Source organism: Macaca mulatta, chromosome 18 (genome assembly GCF_049350105.2).
Source record: "Macaca mulatta isolate MMU2019108-1 chromosome 18, T2T-MMU8v2.0, whole genome shotgun sequence".
Classification (NCBI taxonomy): Eukaryota; Metazoa; Chordata; class Mammalia; order Primates; family Cercopithecidae; genus Macaca; species Macaca mulatta.
Window position 1 is genome coordinate 55,810,842 of NC_133423.1, and position 22,225 is coordinate 55,833,066.

A 22,225-nucleotide genomic window follows, 5' to 3' on the forward strand; every position below is an offset into this window, starting at 1 on the left:
GGTCTCTGACTCATGTAGCCTACACCTAGCATGTGGCAGAAGGAACACTATATTAAAGATCAGATTTTTATAGCAATGGACTTTTTACCAAATAGCAAAAGCAATGCAAAATAGTATTTTATACAGAACAAATCTCATCAGCCCTACCCAACTTCCAATCAAGAAGCATGCTGAAGACTAGCAGTACCTTTGAGACAGATAGTTCCTTGGATTTAGACTCAAACAGGTGCTCCAGTCTGGAAGTGTCCACCTTAATGGGTTCCAGTTTTGACCACAGGAATTCTCTGCAGCGTCGGTTGTTTTTACATGGCCAGTCAAAAGGCCGAACTTCATTCCAGAACAAACGGATGGTTTTCTTTTTCTTAGTGAATGTGGGCTGACCCCTGGGTACCTGGGACCACCCTAAGCCCTGAGGAGCGTTGAACACTGGAGGAGGAGGAGCCAATAAATTACCGGGGACAGGAGGGGGAGGGATGCTGTCCAACAGGGGTGGTGGGGGTGGGGGTGGCAAACCCAGAAAGGTGGGTGGGGGTGGGGGAGGTGGCCCAGGGGCCTCCCTGTGACCTAGGTCCACATCTAGGACGTCAATGTCATCCTCCTCCCCCAGGTCAGTGAAATCCATGTCTTGGATTCTGAGTTCTCTTGGATTGGCCATGAGTTGGTCCCAGATGTAATCAGACTCTGTCTTTGGCTGCACCAGCACTGTTTCTGGGACCTTGTCATTGGGCTCAGCATCAGGGGAGACGGAACCTCTCCCCAGGTCCCCACTGTTGAATTTCTCAGCAAATGCTTTCACACTGCCCCGATTGTCCAAACAGCCGACGTCCACCCTCCTGACGCTCTCATCCTGGGTCTGAGAGTTGGCCTGCAGGGTAGATATTCTGGTAGCAAGGCTGGCTACCGCCTCTGCCTCCTGCTGGGTCCTCCCGGCCTCCCCATCTCCCTTCTCCTCATCACCCGGAGTCTTCCTGTTATGGGCATACAGCATGTCAAGCATGAACCGTTTGTTGGTGAGGATGTCGCCACACTGTCCATTTACACCTGCATCCTGGACACCTGCGGGCCACAAACCTGAAAGTACACGGGAGAGAAAAATGAGAAAGGGGCAAGGGGGGCCTCGCTTCCATGAGAAAACCGATTAGACAATAAGTGAGCTTGACACATGGGAGTAACTTCAGAGAAGACACTGCACGAACAGTCAAAGCCATGACCAACAAGATGCTCTTGGGCAAGAAGACATGCTGCTTTACAGTCCCAAAGACCCACACGAGGACCCAAGACTCTTCCAGGCATGATGCTGCTGGCTCCTACCTGGGCTCACGGGAGAAATTTTCCTCCTTTTTCCTGCCCACCCAAGGCAACAGGTCAGGACCCACTCAGCCACAGGTAACTAAGGAGCCTCTGCCCTAACTTGAGATAGGGAGGCAAGAAGCCACTCCCTGGCCCCAGCAGGTGTTGGAGAGCCTGGAAGATGACCTCTGCTTCTCTCCCCAACTCCAAGTCTACACTAGTGCAGCTCAAAGTGCCTCAAAAACACACAAACTGTGCCACTGGTCACTCTTTAGGTTCATTCCTTATCACGGTCCCTAGTCTCCAGGGGACTGAATGCTGCCTGACAATCTCACTCACTCCTCTCCAAGGTGACTTTCCATAGCCCTCTCTTCTCTAACCTTCTGCCCCATCTCATCCTTAGAGATAACCTTGCCTCCAAGTTCACGGACTTAACAGATGAAGCCAGAAGGAATCTTCCAGAGCCTCCCTTCCACCTCTACTCTCCCACCTGCACTGACCCTTAGAACACAGTCTCCCTCCTGTGACTGCTTCATAAACATACCTCTTAGCAGGGGTCGAGAGACCACTTGTGCATAAGTAATCCACTCCAGAAATTATCTGTCCTGCATTTCCCATGGCCCTCCCACTACAGTCTTCCTTCTGGCACATTAACATACATATATATATAATTTCCCCCATCTTAAGAAAGCAAAATCACCCTTGGCCCCACTCATCCCTCTAGCTATCACCTAACTTTAACTTTTCTCCTTTCCTCTAAAGTAAAGCTGCTCATAAGAGTTGCTTTGCCCACTGCCTCCAATTTCTTTTTTTCTTTTCCCTTGGACCCAGTCAGAGGGAGCTATTGCTCCCACTACCCTTCTCAGCTGCTGCTTTCAGGTACCAGTGACTTTTGTGTTGCACTAGACACAGTCAACCACTCTGTCCCCCCTCACAGGGGTCCCAAGATATGACGTATGACACAGGGCTCCCAGGACATCTGGCTACTCCTTCTCAGTCTCCTTTGCTGGTTCCTCCTTGTCATTAACCTTTAAATGTCCTTGGACCTCTTCTCTCCATCTGCACTCTTTCAGTCTCATCTAGTTTCAAGGCATTAAATGCCATCCATAAAACACCACCTTCTCCACCCATGCAGTCCCCAACCTAAAGTGCTTCTCCTGCAATCCTTTGCTGTCTCAGCTACAGCAACTGCATCCATCTTGCTGCCAATTCCAAAAACCTGAGTCATTCTTGACTTCTTTTCTTTCATCCTCCACATCCAGTGTTGCTGGGCATCCTGTTGGCTACACCTTCATGTCATATCCAGAATCCAGCTGCTTTTCTCAGCACCTCTGCTACCACAACCAAGGGCCAGGCCAGCGTGGATTCCTACCTACAGTACTGCACGGGCATCCCTGCTGGACTCTCTGCTTCTAGTCACGTCCCTTGATAGCCAATTCTTACCCCAACAGCCACATGATGTTTATAAAAATGTCTGATCCTATCTCTCTGCTCGAAGTCTTTTAACAGCACCACCTTTTACTGTGAGAAAAAGCCATGACACAATGTTCACAAGGCCTTCCATGATCCTTCCTTACTTTTCATTCATCACCCACCACCAAGACTCCCCCACCCCCAGACACACACGCCCATAAACCTTGTTAGCTACAGCAACTTCTTCCCATTCCTAGAACTCACCAAGTACGATCTGGCCTCAGGGTGTCAGCCCCTCCTGGGATGAACTACATCACACAATTTTTATCTTTGACCTCTTGTCTTTACTCAAACCATATCTTCTCAGTGAAGTCTTCCCTGACCACTTAGTGAAAATTGTGCAATCCTCTCCCAACACTGTTGATCATCCTTTCCTGCTTTATTTTTCATCACAGCTCTTATGACTATCAAATCTGTCATGTTTTACTTATTTTATTGTCTGCCTCTGCCCTATCACTGGAATGATTATAATTACTCATTAAATTGCCTTTGTCATGGGATGTAAACTCTATGAGAACAGGATTTGGGTTTGTTTTGTTCACTGTTGTTTCTGCAACATCTGGAACAACTGAATGAATGAATGAATGATCAGGAATGTTATTCCTCTGGGTTTGCCTCTTTGGGGCTTGTATTAGTCCGTTCTCATGCTGCTATAAAGGGCTGCCCAAGACTGGGTAATTTATAAAGAAAAGAGGTTTAATTGACTCACAGTTCATCATGGCTGGGGAGGCCTTAGGAAACTTACAATCATGGCAGAAGGGGAAGAAAACATGCCCTTCTTCACATGGTGGCAGGAGAGAGAAAAGTGAGTGCCCAAAGAAGGGGGAAGCCCCTAATAAAACCATCAGATCTTGTGAGAATTCACTACCATAAGAACAGAATGGGGGAAACTGCCCCCATGATTCAATTATCTTCACCACATCCCTCCCATGACACATGGGGAATATGGGAACTATAATTCAAGATGAGTTTTGGGTGAGGACACAGCCAAACCGTATCAGGGCTGGCAGGGCCAGGTGGTGAGTGCTTCAGGAGGTGAGTTCCATCAGCTTTCCAGGGCCTCAGTGGATTCTGGTGTTGAGATGTGGCAGGGGACCCAGGCCTGGGAGGTCAGCACTGGGAGCTTCATTCAGCCAAAGGAGCATCCCCACTCAAACACGCTGAGGGTGGGCCCTGGCTTGAGGAGGCATTGACCAGGGGAGCACAAGGTCCCCCAGGATTTCCAGTGTAGCTTTATTCTCTGTCCTCAGTGCAACAATGGCTTAACCTGACCAGGGGACCTTAGGCCATCTCAACACCAGAACAAGGAGCTCTTGAACCCTCTTTTAGGTTTTACAAACAAAATATACTTAGAAAATAATCACCATCAAAAGGAGATGAGATGCCATTTGAGGAGAAGAGCGAAAAATCTGGTTAGCTGGAGTTCCAACAAGTGGTCAGACACTCCTGTGAACAGAGAGACCACTTTGATGCCAGGAGGCTGCAGCAGATAAAGCAGCTAAGCCCTTCTCAAGAGACGGCCTCGCTCTTTCTCCATTTATTGGGAAATGTGAGCATTTTCTTATTTTGGCAACAAGGAAAAGAATTTTTTTTTCTTTGAGATGGAGTCTCACTCTTGCCCAGACTGGAGTGCAGTGGTGTGATCTTGGCTCACTGCAGCCTCCACCTCCAGAGTTCAAGCAATTCTCATGTCTCAGCCTCCCAAGTAGTTGTGACTACAGGTGTGCACCACCACATCCAGCTAATTTTTGTATTTTTAGTAGAGATGGGAGTTTCACCATGTTGGCAAGACTGATCTCAAACTCCTGACTTCAAGTGATCCACCCACCTCGGCCTCCCAGAGTGCTAGGATTACATGTGTAAGCCACTGCACCCAGGCAAACAGGTAATATATTTTAAATGCCAGTTTCCTCGCTTATTCTCTTCATTCATGACTCCTTTTATCATTCGTAGTGTCCCTCTTTGTCCTTAGTAATTTCCTTTGCTCTGAGGTCTACTTTATCTGATGTAGTCATTCCTGCTTTTCTCTGATTTAATGTTTGCATAATATATCTTTTCTCAACTTTTTTTCTTTTTTCTTCCTTTTATACCTAGTCCTACAAATTTTTTCCCCAACTTTTAACTTACAATCTACCTGTGTCATTATGTTTGAAAAGAGTTTTCTATACATAACATAAAATTGGGTCTTTTTTTTATCCACTCTGCCATCTATCTTTTAATTTAAAGGAATTATTGATATGTTAGAGCTTAAGTCTGCCATTTTATTTGTCATATTTGTTCCATTTGTTTTAGTTCCTGTTTCTCCTTTCTTGGTCTCCTATGGGTTACTTGAATACTTTTACTTTAACAAATTTTTCAATTGATATATAACAGATATACATATTTTCAGGGTACACGTGATAATTTAATAAGTTCATATAATTTGTAAAGATCAAATCAATGTAATTGGGATATCCATCACCTTAAATAGTCGTTTTTTTTTTTTTTTTACAACATTTAAAGTATTCTCTTGTAGCTATTTTGAAATATACACAACACATTATTGTAAACCATAATTTTCCTACTGATCCTATAGAACACTAGGTCTTATTTTCTTTATTGGATTGTATACTTGTACCCATTAGTCAACCTTTCTTCATCCCCTTTGAATATTCTTTAGAATTTCATTTTGATTTATTTATAGTGTTTTCAAGTACATTGTTTCATCTGGTTTCTGTAGTGGTTGCTCTAGGTATTACATTATACACACTAACCACAGTAAACTAGTATTGCTGTTTAACCACTTTGAAGTGTGGAAAACTTATTTCCATTTAGATATCTTTAGCTTCCCCACTCTGAAAGTATAGCTGTCCTAAGTATTCCTCTACCTACACAGAGCACTACATCAAATGATGTTATAATTTTTGCTTCAACCATCAAGTATGATTTAAGAACTCATAAGTAGAAAGTATTTATTTTTCCGTGTTTTCACCCATTCCTTTCCTTCCTGAAGTTCCAAGACTTCTGTCACCATTTTCTTTCTGTTTGGAGAACCTCTGGTAGTAAAGGGTAGGTCTGTTAGGGACCCACTCTTTTAGTTTTTCTTTATCTGAGAATCTTATTTCCCCTTCATTCTTAAAGGACACATATGCAGGATATAGAATTTATAGTTGACAGTTCTTTTCTTTTAGCACTAGCAAAATATTGTGCCCCTTCCTGCTAGCCTCCATGGTTTCAGATGAGCAATGTGCTGTCATTTGGACTGGTGTTCCCCTATGGGTAAAACGTTTCTTTCTAGCCTCTTAGAAACTTTCTTTGCTTGTTTTTGGTCTTCAGTTTTCGTAAGTTTGACTATCATTTGTCTTGGTGTAAATGTCTTTAAATTTGTCTTGTTTGGGGTTTGCTCAGCTTCCTGACAAATTTGAGAAGTTTTGGGCCATTATTTCTTCAAATAATTTTTCAGCATTACACTCTTTCTCCTCTACAGCTTCCAATGAATTGGTGTTAGATCGAGTCTTATTGTCTCACAGGTCCCTGAGGCTCTGTTCATGTTTTTCAGTCTGTTTTTTTCTGCCATTCAGAGTTCATAATTTCCATTGATTTGTTTTTGAGTTGACTAATCATTTCTTTTGTTGTCTCTAATCTACTATTAAGACTATCCAGTAAGTATTTTATTTTGGTTACTGTGTTTTTCAGGTCCTACAATTGCCCTTTGGTTCTTTTTAATATCTTTTATTTCTTTGCTGAGATATTTTATTTTTTATGTATTCCCTAAGTGTTTGTAACTGCTCACTGAAGCAGTATCATGATGGCTGCTTCAAAATCTCCGTCGCATAATTCCAATGTCTGGCTCATCTCAGTGTTGGCATTTGTTTATTGCATTTTCCCATTCAAGATGTGATTGCCTTAGCTCTTGAAATGATGAATGATTTTTCCATTATGTCTTGGACATTTTGTGCATTATTAGACTTTGGATCCTATCTAATCTATTAGTAGGTAGTCAGCCTTTTTAGGTATAGCATACAGATGCTGGTGGAGGGAGATGTTCAGCTCCCTGCTGGATCCTGATGTCACCACCCCAGCAAGAGTGCTGACTCACACAGGCTCATTGCAGATGAGGAGGGTAGAAGGTCAGTGCCCCCTCCCTTGGCCCCACTGGCACCTTCCCAGGGAAATTAAATCACTGACTCACATTGCCTTATCACCTCCAAATGAAGCCGGAGGTTCAGCTCCCTATCAGTCTCCATTGACTCTGGGTCAGGTTTTTCATTAGTGCCTGTCTAGGGTACAAGTATTAATAAGTAAAAAGCCTGTGTTCTGTTCTGTTAGGCAATCCTTTTCCCTAGTCTTTGGCTAGGGAAATAAGCTTTACTTGGAACTTCACTGTCATGTAATTTAAGTCCAGAGCTTCGTAGGCTGTCTGCATTCTTCTTTCCACATTTCACAGTCCTCCTCTGATGGATTGTTCTGGTTTTCTCAGAGTGTTGCTATGTTGGTTGTAAGAGGGGAGAACCCAGGAGCAATGAAGCTTCCCCATCTTAGCCAGACTCCTCTTCATTTATTCATCGATTGTTTTGTGAGACCCTGCTAGGAAGTGAGGACTCACAATGAATAGACAGACATCCCCATCCTCACAAAGCTGACATTCAAGTGGAGACAAAGGATAATTATACAAGTAATTATAAAAAAGCATAATTCATGCTATGATAAAGCTTCTCACATGCATGCCCTAGAGTAGAACACATGAAACAAAGAAAAATTGAACCACATAACTGGAATGAGACTTTTTTAAGTCCTACAAATTCATTTTTGATGTAGTCATTAGAAATACGTTTGGGAATCATTTTAATTATCTCTAAGGTTGCTCTGTGATTTGACAGCACTCTGAAAAGCAAGAGCTATAATGACATAGCTGCCCTGACTCCACAGTGGCTGATGATGCCTGTGAACAGTGAGATTTTTTAGGATCCAATAAGCTACAGTAAATAAACATGATCCAATCTCTTAACAGCACTGGAGCAAAGCAGAAAAATCATTGCAAAGTCCTAATTCCTGCTTCTAAACACTTGGACACTGCCCACTTTTGGTAGAAAGTCAATGGTTCTTCACTGGGAGCACTTTCCATTTTTGGAAAATTGTCCTTATTTGGAAGAATACTGGACAATCTGACCCAAGAAAGCTCTGTCGCCTGGTATATTTTTACTAATCCAATTTCTGGATATATTTTAGGCCTGCTAAACCCAGTTATGATGAATAATTCTTAAAGCTATTCCTAATAAATAAAACATGATTTAAGACCAATCTGACCAGTGAGACTCAACCTACATCCAGTATTGCCACAATAATTACAGAAATATGATTAAGAAGTAGAGTTTGGGGGACTAACTGCAATCTGACTTTGAAAGAAACTAAGTAAATATCAGTATATATAATACCTTTTGACACATACATATTCAACCAAATGAAGACACTGGATTTTCGATGCAATAATTCCTAATATGTAAACTAATAAAGTCTTTTATCTTCTCTTTTTTACTGCATCATAGTGACCAGCAATATAAAGTATAAAATCTAGTAGTATATTCTAACTGGGAAAAATCCAAATAGTAACTATTTTAGACTATGCCATTGATTGACAGGTCTGTTGGAAGACATTCTGGTTTCATTCATTCATTCATCCATGCTTCTGAGACAATGTATTTTTAATCTGGGAATTAATAAGCCATTCATGGGTCATGGTACTGGCTGGCAGGCCTTGGTAGAGGCGTCATATTGTCCTTTGGGCCTAAGACATTGACTTGAGTGGGTACCACTCATATGCAGCTTAACGAAGGCTGGTCCATTAGACCTGACTCCACTGGTTAGGAGTGTTTGTTGAAAAGGAGGCATTCTACCACCGTGATAGCACGTAAGTTGTGGGTAGGAAAAGTAACCCTGTGGTGTCACAGATCATATGAATTATTTATAATTCCTATAACCCTCTCTGGCACCCTCCTCAAGTCCTTGGTGAGGTTCTTTCAGGCTAAACCAAACCTATAATCTAATATTCCATTTGGTCCCTAATTCTAAAGTTACCATTCACAGGAGAACTGAATGAGTATTAAGTGTAACACCAAAAAGATATACTTCCATAAGGAAACGCTTGTTCTTTATACAAAGAAAAGAATGGTTATGAGTATAATGTAGAAAACAAATTATCTATATTCCAGTACATCAAATTGACCTCAGTACACTGCATACCACAATTTTTTGGAAACACTCATTCAATCCATTTAAACAAATCTTTTCCAGTCTGAAATGTCCAGTCAAAATGATTAACACTCTTCAGTAAACACATTTTTAAAGGAATAGATGACAATGTGACAGTTTCTAAACTTCTATTAAAAATGGAAAAGGCCTTACTATTATCAACCTTACTATTATTCACAATGGAACAGTCAGGGGGATGTGAGAGGTTTCTCTTCTGGGGCTTATTCCTCAGGAAAGGCCCTCCTTATCGGGGCCCTTTTCCTCAGGTGTGGAGGTAATGAATGTGATGGTGTGGCAGAGGGTTTGGGGGCCATCTTTCTACAGGGCAGAAAGCTGCTGGCTGGCTGCCAGCATGGCCACACTCCTCGTCCCCAGACACTGGGTGACACAGCCGCATGAGTAGGTTGACCCAGGTCACCTCAGAGACCAGCCCCTGCACCCCAGGCCTCCCTGGCACATGCCGACTGAAACAAGGGGCTTCATTTACCGGTTGTCCTGTCCCCGGAGAGCTTGTCCTCCTTCTCCTCCCTCTCCAATGTGCTGCTGGAGGACGAGACGCTGGAGGCAGAGCAGTTGTCCCTCTCGTTCACCCCCTCGTTCTGTCTCTCTTTTTCACTGAGGGAGGCTCTTTCTTCCGGCTCTTGCTCTAGTGCCTGCTCCACTTCGGTCTCTGCACCCTCGTGGGCAGAGGCTATGTCCTGGCCAGCTTCATCAGCAACCTGCCCTGCCCCTGCCTCTGGTTCCGGTTCTGCCTCTGATTCAGGCTCAGGATCCCCGGCACTTGCTGGTGGAGACAACAATGAAGATTATATTGACAACAGGTTTCTTGGAAGGGTGATGTGAGGTGAGAATGGATGTGAGGTTGATTTCTCTGTTGTGGGCAGATGTCCAAAGACAGCCCCTAAGAGACCTATCCCCTGGCTATTCAAACACTCACGGAGGCAATGCTGTGAAGGGATTGTGCAGATGACAGGAAAGTCCCTGTCAGTGACCTTACGATATGGAGAGTAACTAGATGAGTTGGATCCAATCAGGAAAGCCTTTTAAAGGCAGACAGTTTTCCAAATGGCAGCAGAAAAGGAAGTCAGAGATTCGAAGCAGAAGGATCTGCCACATCACCACTGCTTGACTGGCAGGGAATGCAGGTGGCTTCTAGAAGCTGAGAACCACCTCTGGTCAGCAGCCTACCAGAACAGGGACCTCAGTTCTGCGGGCACAAGGACCTGGATGTTGCTGTCACCCTCAGCGAGGCTGGAGGTGGACTGTTCCCAGAGTCTCCTAGTAAGAGCTCAGCCAGCCGCAGCCTTAATTTCAGCCTTATGGCAGTGGACAGCCAAGGTCAAGAGCTCAGTTGAGCTGTGCTAAACTTCTGACAGATGGAAACTGTGAGATAATAAACGAGTGTTGTTTCCAATCACTATGTCTGTGGAAACTTGTTACACAGCAATACGAAACTAATATATAACCCTATTGCCTGTTTAGGGAAAGAGAAACAAAATCCATGGTGGATCAAGCTGACGAAAATCAGCTAACGTGTTCTGAAATCAGTTGGCTGAACCAGTGAGGTTCATCGCCCTTCTCTTGGGTTATGTTTGCTCATAATGTGAAGTTAGTTTGATTTTGAAAGCAGTTTGGAAGAATCACTCATGGTCACAGTCTATTTGCAAACCTATCAAGGCTGGAGATCTGATGCTGTCACTGAGGTAAGATGATCATGTTCTCACTTACATGACACTCTAGGGAACAGGGAAATGGCACGATCTGGCTTATGCATTTTTTTTTTTTTTTTTTTTTTTTTTTGCTGAGCAAAGCTCTCAGCTATGAGCTGTGGATATGTAGCAAAATGATTGAGAATACACAAAATTCTGAGCCAACTACCACACATGAAGGCTGGAGGAGGGCGGCTCACTCTTAAAGGAAATGGCCTCAGGCTGAGCAAAGCTGCTCCTCTGGAACCCTGGCAACGCACTCTAAGGATGTGTGCTTGAACCCTAGGTACACACTGCTCAAGGCACCACAGAAATTCTGGCAGGTTCTGCACATGGCAGGGGATGAGAGGGACCTGCCCAGACTCCATGAGAACACGCAGATCAGGGCAGCTCTCTGTGGAGGCATCCTGCCGCACCAGGTAATGGGCACGGCTGGCCATGGGGCACACAGAACCAGCCCCTCAGCAGGCTGGGCACGGGCATTACTAAGGGGGAGGGACATTCAGACCTTACGAGGCATGGGGTCCAGCTAACCCCAGCTTCCCAGCAACTCATTCTTCAGGACCCACAGGGCCATCACCCCCAATCCTTCATCTGCTCTCAGGTTGCCATCCTCTGAGGATGAGTCAGGGAGTTCGCTGGGCAGGGAAGATGCAGTGGAGAGGATGAAATACCACCTTTCCTTATGTTCCTGGGCAACTTCCAAATCCCACTCCTCTGTGGGAATGTCCCTGAGTGCCAGGTAGGAATTTGGGGGTGGAGGAGCAAATTCCTCTCCTCTGATTACAGGTTGTAGTTGTGCATCTTCTACTGGGAACTCTGGCCTGGGGCAGGAACCTGCTTCCTGGGAAGGCTGGAGAACACGGGGAGGGGCGGCAAAGACCGCAGCTGAGGGGCTATCCCTCCTGGGCATCCCAAGAGGGGAAGGCTTTAGGAACTGGAGATCTGAGGGCACAGTGTCCAGACAGAGAGGCATGGGTGGCAGTCACAGAAGGAAACCAGTGGGCACACAGCTGTGAGGCTGCGTGCCTGAGAATGAGAGCGTCATACACGCTTCCTTAAAAGTAAAAACTGTGCTGGGTCATGGGATGGAGTGAACAGCCCTTTTAGAAACATTCCCTTTGGTACTGAAGGAATTTTTATGGTAATTTCTTTTTCATCTGATAATAGAGTATTTAGGGGAGATACAAAACCCCATTAGTTTTACAAGCATGGCAAGAGCATGGCCTCAGCGGCGGCAGCGTCATCATTTGGTTGACAGAAAGCACATGTTTTTGCACACATGGACTTCAAAATAGCCACATCAAAATAAAAATGTGTTTCCAACAGCCCAGCATGTGGCATGGACTGAAGTTTTAATTGGTAAGCATATGGTGAAAACCAGCAAGGGCCCCTCCTGGTGGCTTCATCACAGACAGGGACGTGGGGTCAGTTGGCTGCCATAAGCCTGTGTCTACTCACCACCCCCAGGGGTCTGGGCAAAGTAGGGAGGCTCTGTGATTGACAGCTGTTTGACTTCAGCCTGTGTGTGTGCACTGCCGTGTTCCATTCCACTGAACATGCAGGACCCTACCCAAGCAGCGGCTCTGGCCCTGAGCAGGTGAGCTAACAGACACGCAAGATCTGGAAAAGCCACACTCTTGCGGGGGAGCAGCACAATTTCATTCCAATACACTAGGGCCTAACTTCTTGGAATCACATATTTCAATCTGTGATTTCAACCACTAGGGTGGTTTCTTTTTTCATGACTGCTGGGGAGGTAGTAATTGGCAAAGTCATCTCCTGCCCAGAATACATGACTCAGTGTCTACAAGGTCCGATCGCAAATCTGAGGCCGTCCTAATGATGAACAAATTAAATAACTGTCACACACATTCAAGTCAAGCAAAACTGCCAGGGTCCATGGCAGAGCCCTTCTCCAGTTGTCTTAATCAAACACAGGAAAGTTGCCTGAGGGCCAAGACCCTGCCTTCCTCTCCTGCTGGAGGGCCCCAGCGTGGTCCTGGGACCAGCGTCTGCTCACAGCATTCTTGTTGATATTCAGAAAGCACCCAGGACAGCCCTGAGACTCCACACTGAACTCCGGAACATTTCTCCTCCCCTTTCCCATGATCTTTCAGCAGGATTTCCCTCACTCATACTTCCTTCCGTGCGCGTGCACACACACACACACCCAGTTCCTTCTGAGTTAGTGTCTCTAAGCCAGGTCTGCTGCCCTCTGGGTGGATGCAGGAAAAAGTCTCATTTATACCCACCAAGTCCCCAGGAAACAGGAGAAGCCATATAATCCTGTAGGAAAAGTCCTAAAGGGAGCTACGACCTTTGGCAACAACTAGGGAGGAAAGGTGTTTGTTTCCCTCCTAGGAATGTTTACAACTTCTCACTGTTACCAGTCCCAGAATTTCATGAGCCTTTCTCTGGCCCAACAGTGTGGTGTTAGTGGTGAGAGACAGACACAGCGACCCATGAGACTGACCCAGCTCTGTCACAGAGGCTAGAGATAAGCAGATTAGAGAGATCCTGAACAACCTGCCGCGACATCCATGTGGCAAAAGTGAGCGAGCTCTGCCACCAGTGGGCACAGGGAAACCCCCACCTCTCAACTGTCAGCAGACACAATAACAAAAATACGTTTGTAAGAGTGATGGATGTGTAAGATAAAATGCACGGTGCCCTGGGAATGCATGGCAAGGGTCTTTGGCAAGGCCTGGGACATAAGTCTCTGTGGCAAAATAACGTTTAAGTAGAGTCTCAAGGGATAAAAATGAATTAAAAGAGGGGAAATGCTGAGAGTGTCCTGGGCAGAGGGAAGTGCACATGCAGGGACCCGGAGCCCACTGCGTGCCAGAGGGAACGAAAGCTGTGTGGCCTGGCAGGAGGAGTGAGAGGAGGTTTGGGTGGTTGTCAGGGGCCAGGGCAACCAGCCCTGGGTATTGATGGAGGGATCTAGGACTTTACCCTAAGGGTAGTGATAGTTGTTCTGCGTTTCATTTAGTCTGAGGTGAGCCCTGTCTCCACCTGCATCACAGGCAAGCGAGGCTTCCTGCTGGAAACAGCTTGGGTGTGCCTGCGAGCTGTGGGGTGAGGCCCCTAGTCAGTGTGGAATCAAGAGTCCACGAAGCAAACCCTTAGAGAGAGAGATAGAGGAGGAAGAGGGGAATGGCAATCAGTGGAGCTCAAGAGAGAAAGAAAATAAAAACACAGCACCACTGGAAGAACACATGGGAAAGGGATTGAGATTGAACAGCAGGAGGTTTTTCCATCCCAGACATCAGCTGGGGGAGGAACTCTATTCACGCAGGAGCAGGGCAGGGAGTTCCGCAGGGCTGCTGGCTCCCTTTGAGGAATGGTTACTGAGCACTTCACAGGAACCGCCTTCCAAAGCCCTCATGACCTTTCTATGGGGAGGGCTCTGGTATTGCCCTCAGAAACCCGAGACCAGGAGAGAACAGTGAAGGCCCGTGCCAGGGTGGTCAGGTGGGAAGGAGCAGAGTGTCCCTTCCCCAGCATGTAATGCCTCTAAGAACTCTGCAGCAGCATCTTCAAGGGAGGCTCAGGAGTGACAGTGATACCCCAAACCCGGCAGGTCAGGAGATGCCAGGGCTTGCCACGCTTTTCCATAACCACCTTGGATGGAGGAGGGATACAAAGATCTGACTGCATCTCCTGGGCTGTGCAAGGCGGGAGGGGAACTGCAGGAAGGACTTGGGTCAGGTGCCCAGGCAATCCTTCTCCTAGCAGTGGACGTGCGTTTGGAAATAAAAGGAAGACATAGCAAGGAATGCCTGGTAACATTACAGGCATCCAAAACCGGGATCTGTCTTCCTGGATCACAGCCCAAGAGTGCAGACCGATGGGATCTCAGCATCGCCAGGATGCACTTAGCAAAGACCAGAAAAATGTGTTTGGCCAGAGCCTGTGCTGACCTGGCTCTGAGGGCTTGCAGCTAGATTGGAAGGTTGGGGTAGGGGGAATACAAGGGCCAAATAAAAAAATCAACACTAAACTGCATAAAAGGATGAGGTAATGGATACTTTTTGCAAGGAGGAAGAAATAATAGAAAAGAAGGGGTCCAGGGTATCCTCAAAGTGACATAACAGGGAACTAGGCTGTCATCAGCTTATAGGGAAGAACCCACAACCAGAACACAGCCACTAAAAGGAATTCTTCACCCCAAAGAAACAGACATTACTGGAGTGAGAGAGGCTAGGAAACCAGGATGGGAATCCATCAACATGAGAACCCCACAGCATGGGGGAGAAGTTAAGTGTTTGTCTTAGGTATGAGAATGTAAAGGCTGCCCCATCAGATGGAGAATGTGACCATGCTTTCCTCAGGCAGATCACAAAACGGGGAGAGAAATGAGGAACGAGTCGGCCTGAGAACTTCAGCCAGCTGGTCCCTGTGCAAAGTCAGCCAGGGCAGACCATCGCTCACTCACACAATCTCGTTTTCTTTCTCCCTCCCAAATCCCAACAGCAACTCCTCATCTGGTCCCCAAAACCTCACTGGACATCAGGTCCTGCTTGCCTAGTGCAGTAAAAATCAAACTCACTACATATTGAGCACCTTCTATACCCGGGTGCTGTGCTAGGAATCATATTACATCATCTTTAGTTCCCATACCTACAATATGAAGTGAAGATTGATGTCCCCATGTGAGAAATAAGGAAACATGTTCAGAGAGGTTAAGCAACTTGCCCAGAGCTACACAGCAGGCTGGCTACTCTCTGACTGTTTGATCCATGCTCTGTTCTGCTCTGCGCCTGAGGATGCTGACCCCCGCAGAGAACACCACCTGTATTTGCTCTCCCTCTCCCTGGCTCAGCCCCTGGAGGTTCTAGCAAAGGTAGGAAGAAGGAAGCTGGGATATTAACACCCCTGCTTCCTTCATGTAGGGCCCTAGTCTGGCAGAGGTTGTCAGGCCACTGTTTCTGTCCCTTGCTCTCTCTCCTCTGGCCACAGCCCTTACCAAGTTCTAGTCATTCACCAAGTTCCTTCAGGCCTGAAGGTGGGAACAGTGTCCCACGACTGCTAGTCTCTGGGTGAAGCATCACCACATTTTGATGGTCTCATGACCTCCCTATACCTCTGTAAACAGTCCCTTCACTGAATATCTTCAGCAATCCTCTGACCAACAGGACCTCACTGCTAAGCAGAGCTCATGCTAACAGAGCTTGGATTTGAACCTGGATAAGCTGGACTACAAAACTTGGGCTGTTAATCACAGGGTTATACTGTGTGGTGGTGACTTAAGCAATCAAGAAGAAAGATCTAATCATTCCTGAACACGCGCATGCGCGCGCGCGCGCGCGCGCGCGCACACACACACACACACACACACACACACACACACACGGCAGGAATGTTTCAATTCTGCTTTCATCCATGTCCCTCACAGCTGAGTTTAGAGTGTCCAATTAGAATTTCTGGTCATGCAATTTTTCTTTGAAGAGATAAATTGATTGTAGAGTTTTGAACTTGATACATCTCTGGGTGGCTTCAGTTGATTTCAGTCTGTGGTAGTGTCTTGATGACTTTGCCAGGACTTGGCTTTCTGGCAGGTCTTATGAAACCAAGGGCTGGGCCAGCCAGTTCTATAATAGTTGCTCCAAACTGTGTAGATTCCAGGGACCTCCCCAGCTCAGAGCTAATAGCTAACACGATTGACTACAGACGTGTGTTCTAATCACAGAAATCTGAAAAAGGTCCCAAGAGAAAAAAGCTTACAACTTTGAAAATCCTTTAGACTTTGCCTTTGGTGTTAGACCAGTTCTTGCTAGGCTGTTCACTTGGATTCCCTCTAGAGCAAGGTTTCTCAGCCTGGCTACCTGGGTGTTCTAGGTTGAATAACTCCTTCTTCTGGGAGACTGCCTCATGAGCTGTAGGATGTTTAGCAGAATCCCTGGTTTCTACTCACTAGAGGCTTCAGCACAAGCCCTCCACTTCTCCTCTGCTATTGTAGCAACTGAAAATGTCTCCAGACACTGCCAAACGTCCCCCAGAAGAGCAAAATCACCCCTGGTTGAGAATCACTGCTCTACAGGAATAGTTGCACGAGGATAGGCACAAACTCAGCTTCACAAAAGAACCTCTACTCAAGCCTCACAAAAGAAACAACTCACCACTTGCAAAATACTGATTCAATAGCCTAATTTTTATGCCTTAAAAGTTAAGCCATGTTTTGTCCTCAAGTTTCAGAGTTTGGTTTTCCAAAGAGCTTCAGACCTAAGCCCCTCTGAAGATGGATAGTTTTCATCTTCAGAGATGGCTTAGGCCTGAACCTGTTTGACCTGAACAATTTTGACCACGTAGAGTCAAAATTACCTTAAAAAGTCCCTTTGGACAGTGCCACCTTATAGATCCCATAACTTCTCCATAGTTTTGACAATCACGGTTTTAATTTAGTGTCAGTGGAACTCCTTAAGTGCTGGGATTGAATTCATGGGCCATATTACCCCCAAATACAAATCTGTAAACTCTAAAGCACCAAATTGTTCATACTACGAGGGGCATGTTGGAATCAGGAATCGTTCAAAGAAAAGAAGAAAAGATCCATGTTCCTTGTGGTCATGCTCCCTCCGGGACATACACTTGATATGAATATTAGACAGGATTTAAAGCACTATTTAAATTAGAATTTCCACTTCCCACTCTCTTGCCCCTCAGATTATGCTTCTGATAGAGTTCACTTGCTTAATATGTATATAACGCTACTGTAGTATCATATAGGATAAAAAAGAAGACAATTTCAGGTTTAATTATTCTCATATTGAAAACATACAGTGTGACTATTCTATTAAAGTTAGATCCTCAGAAAGAAATGGCCCAGATATGTCAACTCTCTGTAAAACTTTCCTCTCTATTAATTACACCAACATCACTTATTCAGTCCTTATGGAGTGGCCTGCATAGTCAAAGATGTGTCCTCCACCCATGGCTCATGTAATAAATTTCTTCTTGGGTACAGGAAACAGCTGTCTCTGCAGACTCGTGTGTCTGCTTTCTTTTGTCATGCTTGACTATTGGCCAACTCATAACCCATGTACCGAATGCCTGTTCTGCTCCAAGCACTGGGAATAACAAAGGTGGGCACAGGCACGTGCCCTGCCCTAGGCGCACACAGATGCTTGGGAGGAACAAATTATCGCATGGACAGTGAGGTAAGCCCTGCATCCCAACTGTGCACAAGATGCAAGGGAAACACAAGAGAGGAACCAAGGAAGGCTTTAGAGAAGAGAAGGTGCCTCAGCTTGATGAACAGTCCACGGGGCACCCAATGAAAGAGTGCACTCCAAGCACAGAGCATGGCATTTTCAGGTACTGATTGTGGTTTGGTGTGGATGGAGCGTAACATTTGTTGGGGGGTGGCTGTGGTGGTTGGTGTGAGTAACAAATGGTCTTGAATGTCACGTAAGATCTGAATTTATGTGGTAGATAATGGAGAGCCACCTGATAATTTTAAGAAAAGGTACACAGATCTTTGTTTTTAATTGGGTTGCTGAGAAGAACCTGGAAGAAGTGAGACCCATCAGAAGTGATTGAAATGGCCCAGATCAGAGATGGTTGAGGCCAGGCCTAAGGCACTGGCAATGAAGAGAAAAGAAAGAGGGCTGATTTGAGAGAAAACAACACAAAAGACACTTGGGGATTGATTGGATGTAAGGTAAGTGTTGAAGGAGGAATAAAAAATTATATGTATGTTCCAGCTTCAATGATTGGGCCAAGAGAGATGGCCTTACCCAGGTGGGGCCTAGAAAATACAAGCAGGTTTGGGGTGGGGGTTTCTGGATGAGAGACAGACATCACCTCCCATCTGAATAGCCCTCAGCCTGGCACCTGGTGGGTCTGAAGAGTTGGAGGGGCATTCAATGGAGATGGCTGGGGAAGCGCAATACACACACCCTGAGCTCAGGGAGGCCAAGGCTGGCGGTACAGACCTCAGGCATTTAAAGCATATGGGAGGTAGGTAAAAATCACAGGTGGAATGCGATAGCCCTGTGACAGGATGTGGCATGAAAAGAGAGGGGAGCTGGGGAGGAACTTCAGAAAAACCCACCACTTAGTACAAAGGCAGAAGAGCAGTCCATGGGAGGATTGCGACCAAACGATGAGAAAAGACTGAGAGGAAACGGTGAGAAAACAATGAGAAATGTACACGGCACAAAAGGCAACTATCGTGTTTAGCCTGGAGGTTATCTAGAGGACACAGAGGCATCCAGAGGGGGATGGATCCAGAAAGTCAACCAAAAGTGACTTGAACTTCCTGATGTATCTGGCAGAGGCAGCCTTCTCACAGAAGTCACAACTTCAGAAGGATCCAAAGATGCACATCACGTCCAGAGGCAGACAAGACACACCACATAGTCACTGAACCCAGAGATTCTCCTGAAAAAGTGTATTTCAGCTACCAGAAAATCAATGCGAGTGTGTCTTGCTATACTGCAGGTGTTGTCTCATTTTGAACAAATGTGTTCCAAAGATGGATGGGGGAAAGCAGGGCTGCTGGAGGGAAAGTGGGAGTGGTGGAGATGGCAGAGTAGTGATTAAGAAATTGAGGATGGACAAGAATGCTAGAAGGAGCCCCAGAGTTATTCTCCTTTGCTAATTTCATAAGTCTCAGTCATTGTCTGGAAATTCAAAGTACCACTGTGGCTCAAGAATCCTCATTGTCCTGATACGTGGAGCCTCCTGACTGCACCTGGAAGCACTGACCCAAGGCCCCCACCTGGGATGAAAGGCGCTGATGTCTCACCCAGCCAACAACCCAGATTCTCTGTGAGTGTCTCCAGATGCAGCAAACTTGTTCATCCCAAGCACCTGATCAAGACAGGGTCTTGCAGCTCCTGAGGCACTTACTTTTTGGTTAAATAAGAACAAGCTAATTGCTGTTCAAAACTTGAATTTTTTGTTTACACTAAACAGACTTTAGGATACAAATTTCATAGTAAAGGTTGATTTAAAACCATTAAAATCTAATATTACAAAACAATTCTCTACAGCTCTCCCATGTTTCTTCAGTCTTGCAAGCAAAGGCACTGACAGCCTTTTTTCTGCACTATCTTTCTAAGGATGCGCGCATAGCAAAGAGCCTTAGAAGACAGAAATAGGGTCTCTCTAGAGCAAAGATGTAGTTGGTTTACTGCCCCCTGTAATAAAGACAATGTCTCCCTCTGGGACAAACGGAAGGCATGTTTACCGCTCATTATAAAAGAGTTCAGGTCCCCAAAGCTCAGGGTTCCTTGCCCCACAATGTGCCTGCAGGTTTTACTGGGCCTTATTCACATCACCCTGCGGGAACTGGGGCTTGGGGAAATGGCACAAATGTTGGTACTCTGGCTATTGCTATCACTAGAAGTAATGAAGTCCTTTGTCTCTGACCCAGGAATTTTGTGTCTTCTGCCAGCATCCACGGAATTGTGGCAGGGCAGCATATTAGCTTACAATTAGGGTAATGTTTCAGTCCCTTCACAGCTCTTGACACCTAATAGCTGCCTAGGAAATAATCATTTTGATCAGGTAATATCCACCTCCCCTTCTCTTTTTTTTTTTTTTGGAGTTGGGGTCTTGCTCTGTTACCCAGGCTGGAGTGCTGTGGCAAGACCATAGCTCACCGTAGCCTTGAACTCCTGGGTTCAAGCTATCCTCTTGCCTTATAAATAATGCTCTTCTTTATCACCTTTCCCAGTGCTATTCTATGCCTATCTTTACTTAAGGTTTATACTTTGTCTACTTTAGAAGGATTCAATCCTCATTAATGTTTCCAAATATGATGCAAGAAGACACACTGCAGACAAAGGTCACTTCTATGAGGAGAAAAAGGGAAATTTTTAGAGACTGAGAAATGGCAAGGCAGAAAAACTTAATGATTTGCAAAGGCTGCCCACAGCAGGTGTAGCAGGTAGGGCCTCGGCCTTGGGTAGAATTGATGAAAGATTTTGTCCAATTGACAAAATGGCATCAAGTAGCAGCAGTCAGGTGAGGCAGGGAGGGGGGTAGCCCTGAGTCATAGAACCACAAGGAATCTAGTTTCCTGCCAATTCATGAAACACTGAACTGGAGGCATCCAAAAGGTTTATGCAAGAGAAGTAGCATGCAGTGTTAGGCTGATGATGGACGATATTCCATTGCTACCGTGCCAGTTGGAAATAGGACACCAGATGTTTCTGATTTCTGCTGTGTGGATTAGATAACCTCAGAGAGTGCCTACACCTGAAGGAGACTCAAAACATCTTATACAACGAAGATGACAAAGGCAGTCAATGTTAATAATGATGACAGCCAAAAATGACAAATGGATGCCCACAGGAAAAATCATTTAGACAAACTAAACATTTCACGATACTCTATGTCTAAATTTTATTTCCAGGTTTGAGGATCAGGAGGCTACAGGAATCACCATATTTACCCATACTTTAAATGCCTGGATCTGTGAGAGGAAGTATTGTTAACCTTTGTCAATAATTTATGTAAGTGCTGCTGGTGAGTAGGCCATGGCCATATAGGCCATATATATCTCCAGGGCCAAACAATCAGACATTTGGAAATACCCTGGAATCCAATTACAGGTAGAGAAAAAAATCACTGTCAAACATATTTTTCCCTGACATAAATAAAAATAATACAGCGTGGCATGATTTTCAAATGCATCTCTGATGTATTATCTCTGTGTGCAATATGGAGAGTATCAAGCTCATAATAAAATAATGTAGACATAATTTTGCTTTCCTGGCTAGGTTAGTGGGTGAAAGCCACTTCTAAATTCTTGACAGCTGCTTCCTTCCACTGGGAAATGTCATTTATCTCCATCTGGCCTCAGGAGGGACTCGTGTACAAGAGGGAGCAAGAAGGGAGCATAGTTCTAGCTCTCCAGAGAAGGCAGCTCAACCCTGGGACACCCTCCAGGGACCACCATCAACATCTGGTTTTCAGGTGAGTAGTTTCTCTGTACTCTTGTTTCCATGAAATAGGTTACCTGGATCTGACACAAATTGGGATAAGAGGTTACTTGGCTATCTTGACTTTACTTATGGGTACAGATTATTATTACTATTTTTCATCCTCAGAGCAACTTTCTCAAGAATTATGTTGAAGAACTCTATCCTAATAAAAACACTGTACCTTTTCTGAAAATGAGAATCACTTAGGTGCTTTCAGAATCATCTACGAGTTTCTAAAAATAACAGGAAATAAACTTACTAAGTAGATATTCTGATGTCTACCCCCAGGGATCAGTGAAAATAAGGAAAGGATATCAAAGCAATGAATGAAGAGATGCCTTTCCATGTTTGCCCAAACTTTGGGCTGACTGCCTCCATTAATTCCAACACAGTGCAAATGGGAACATGTATATATATGCCTTTCCCTCCCTTGGGCTGGTACTTTTAGAAAAAAGGAAAATACTTAGACCATCATCACCAAGTCTAGGCAGTATAGGGACATACATCTGCTAAGCCACAAGAGGGTCAGACAGAAAAATAATTCAAGTATATATTGACTTGGTGGTGGGGGTTAGTGGCATCATT

At 45.2% G+C, this 22,225-nt stretch overlaps 1 protein-coding gene across 8 annotated transcripts in view; it reads right to left on the bottom strand.

Annotated features, from left to right (window-relative positions):
* Positions 1-22,225, bottom strand: part of FHOD3 (formin homology 2 domain containing 3) — a 488,002-nt gene that overhangs the window by 59,286 nt on the left and 406,491 nt on the right. For all 8 annotated transcript variants that reach the window (NM_001194349.3, XM_001106633.5, XM_077974668.1 and 5 more), the window contains 2 exon segments: positions 188-1,071; positions 9,479-9,775. In NM_001194349.3, the coding sequence (NP_001181278.2) occupies positions 188-1,071; positions 9,479-9,775 (1,181 nt within the window).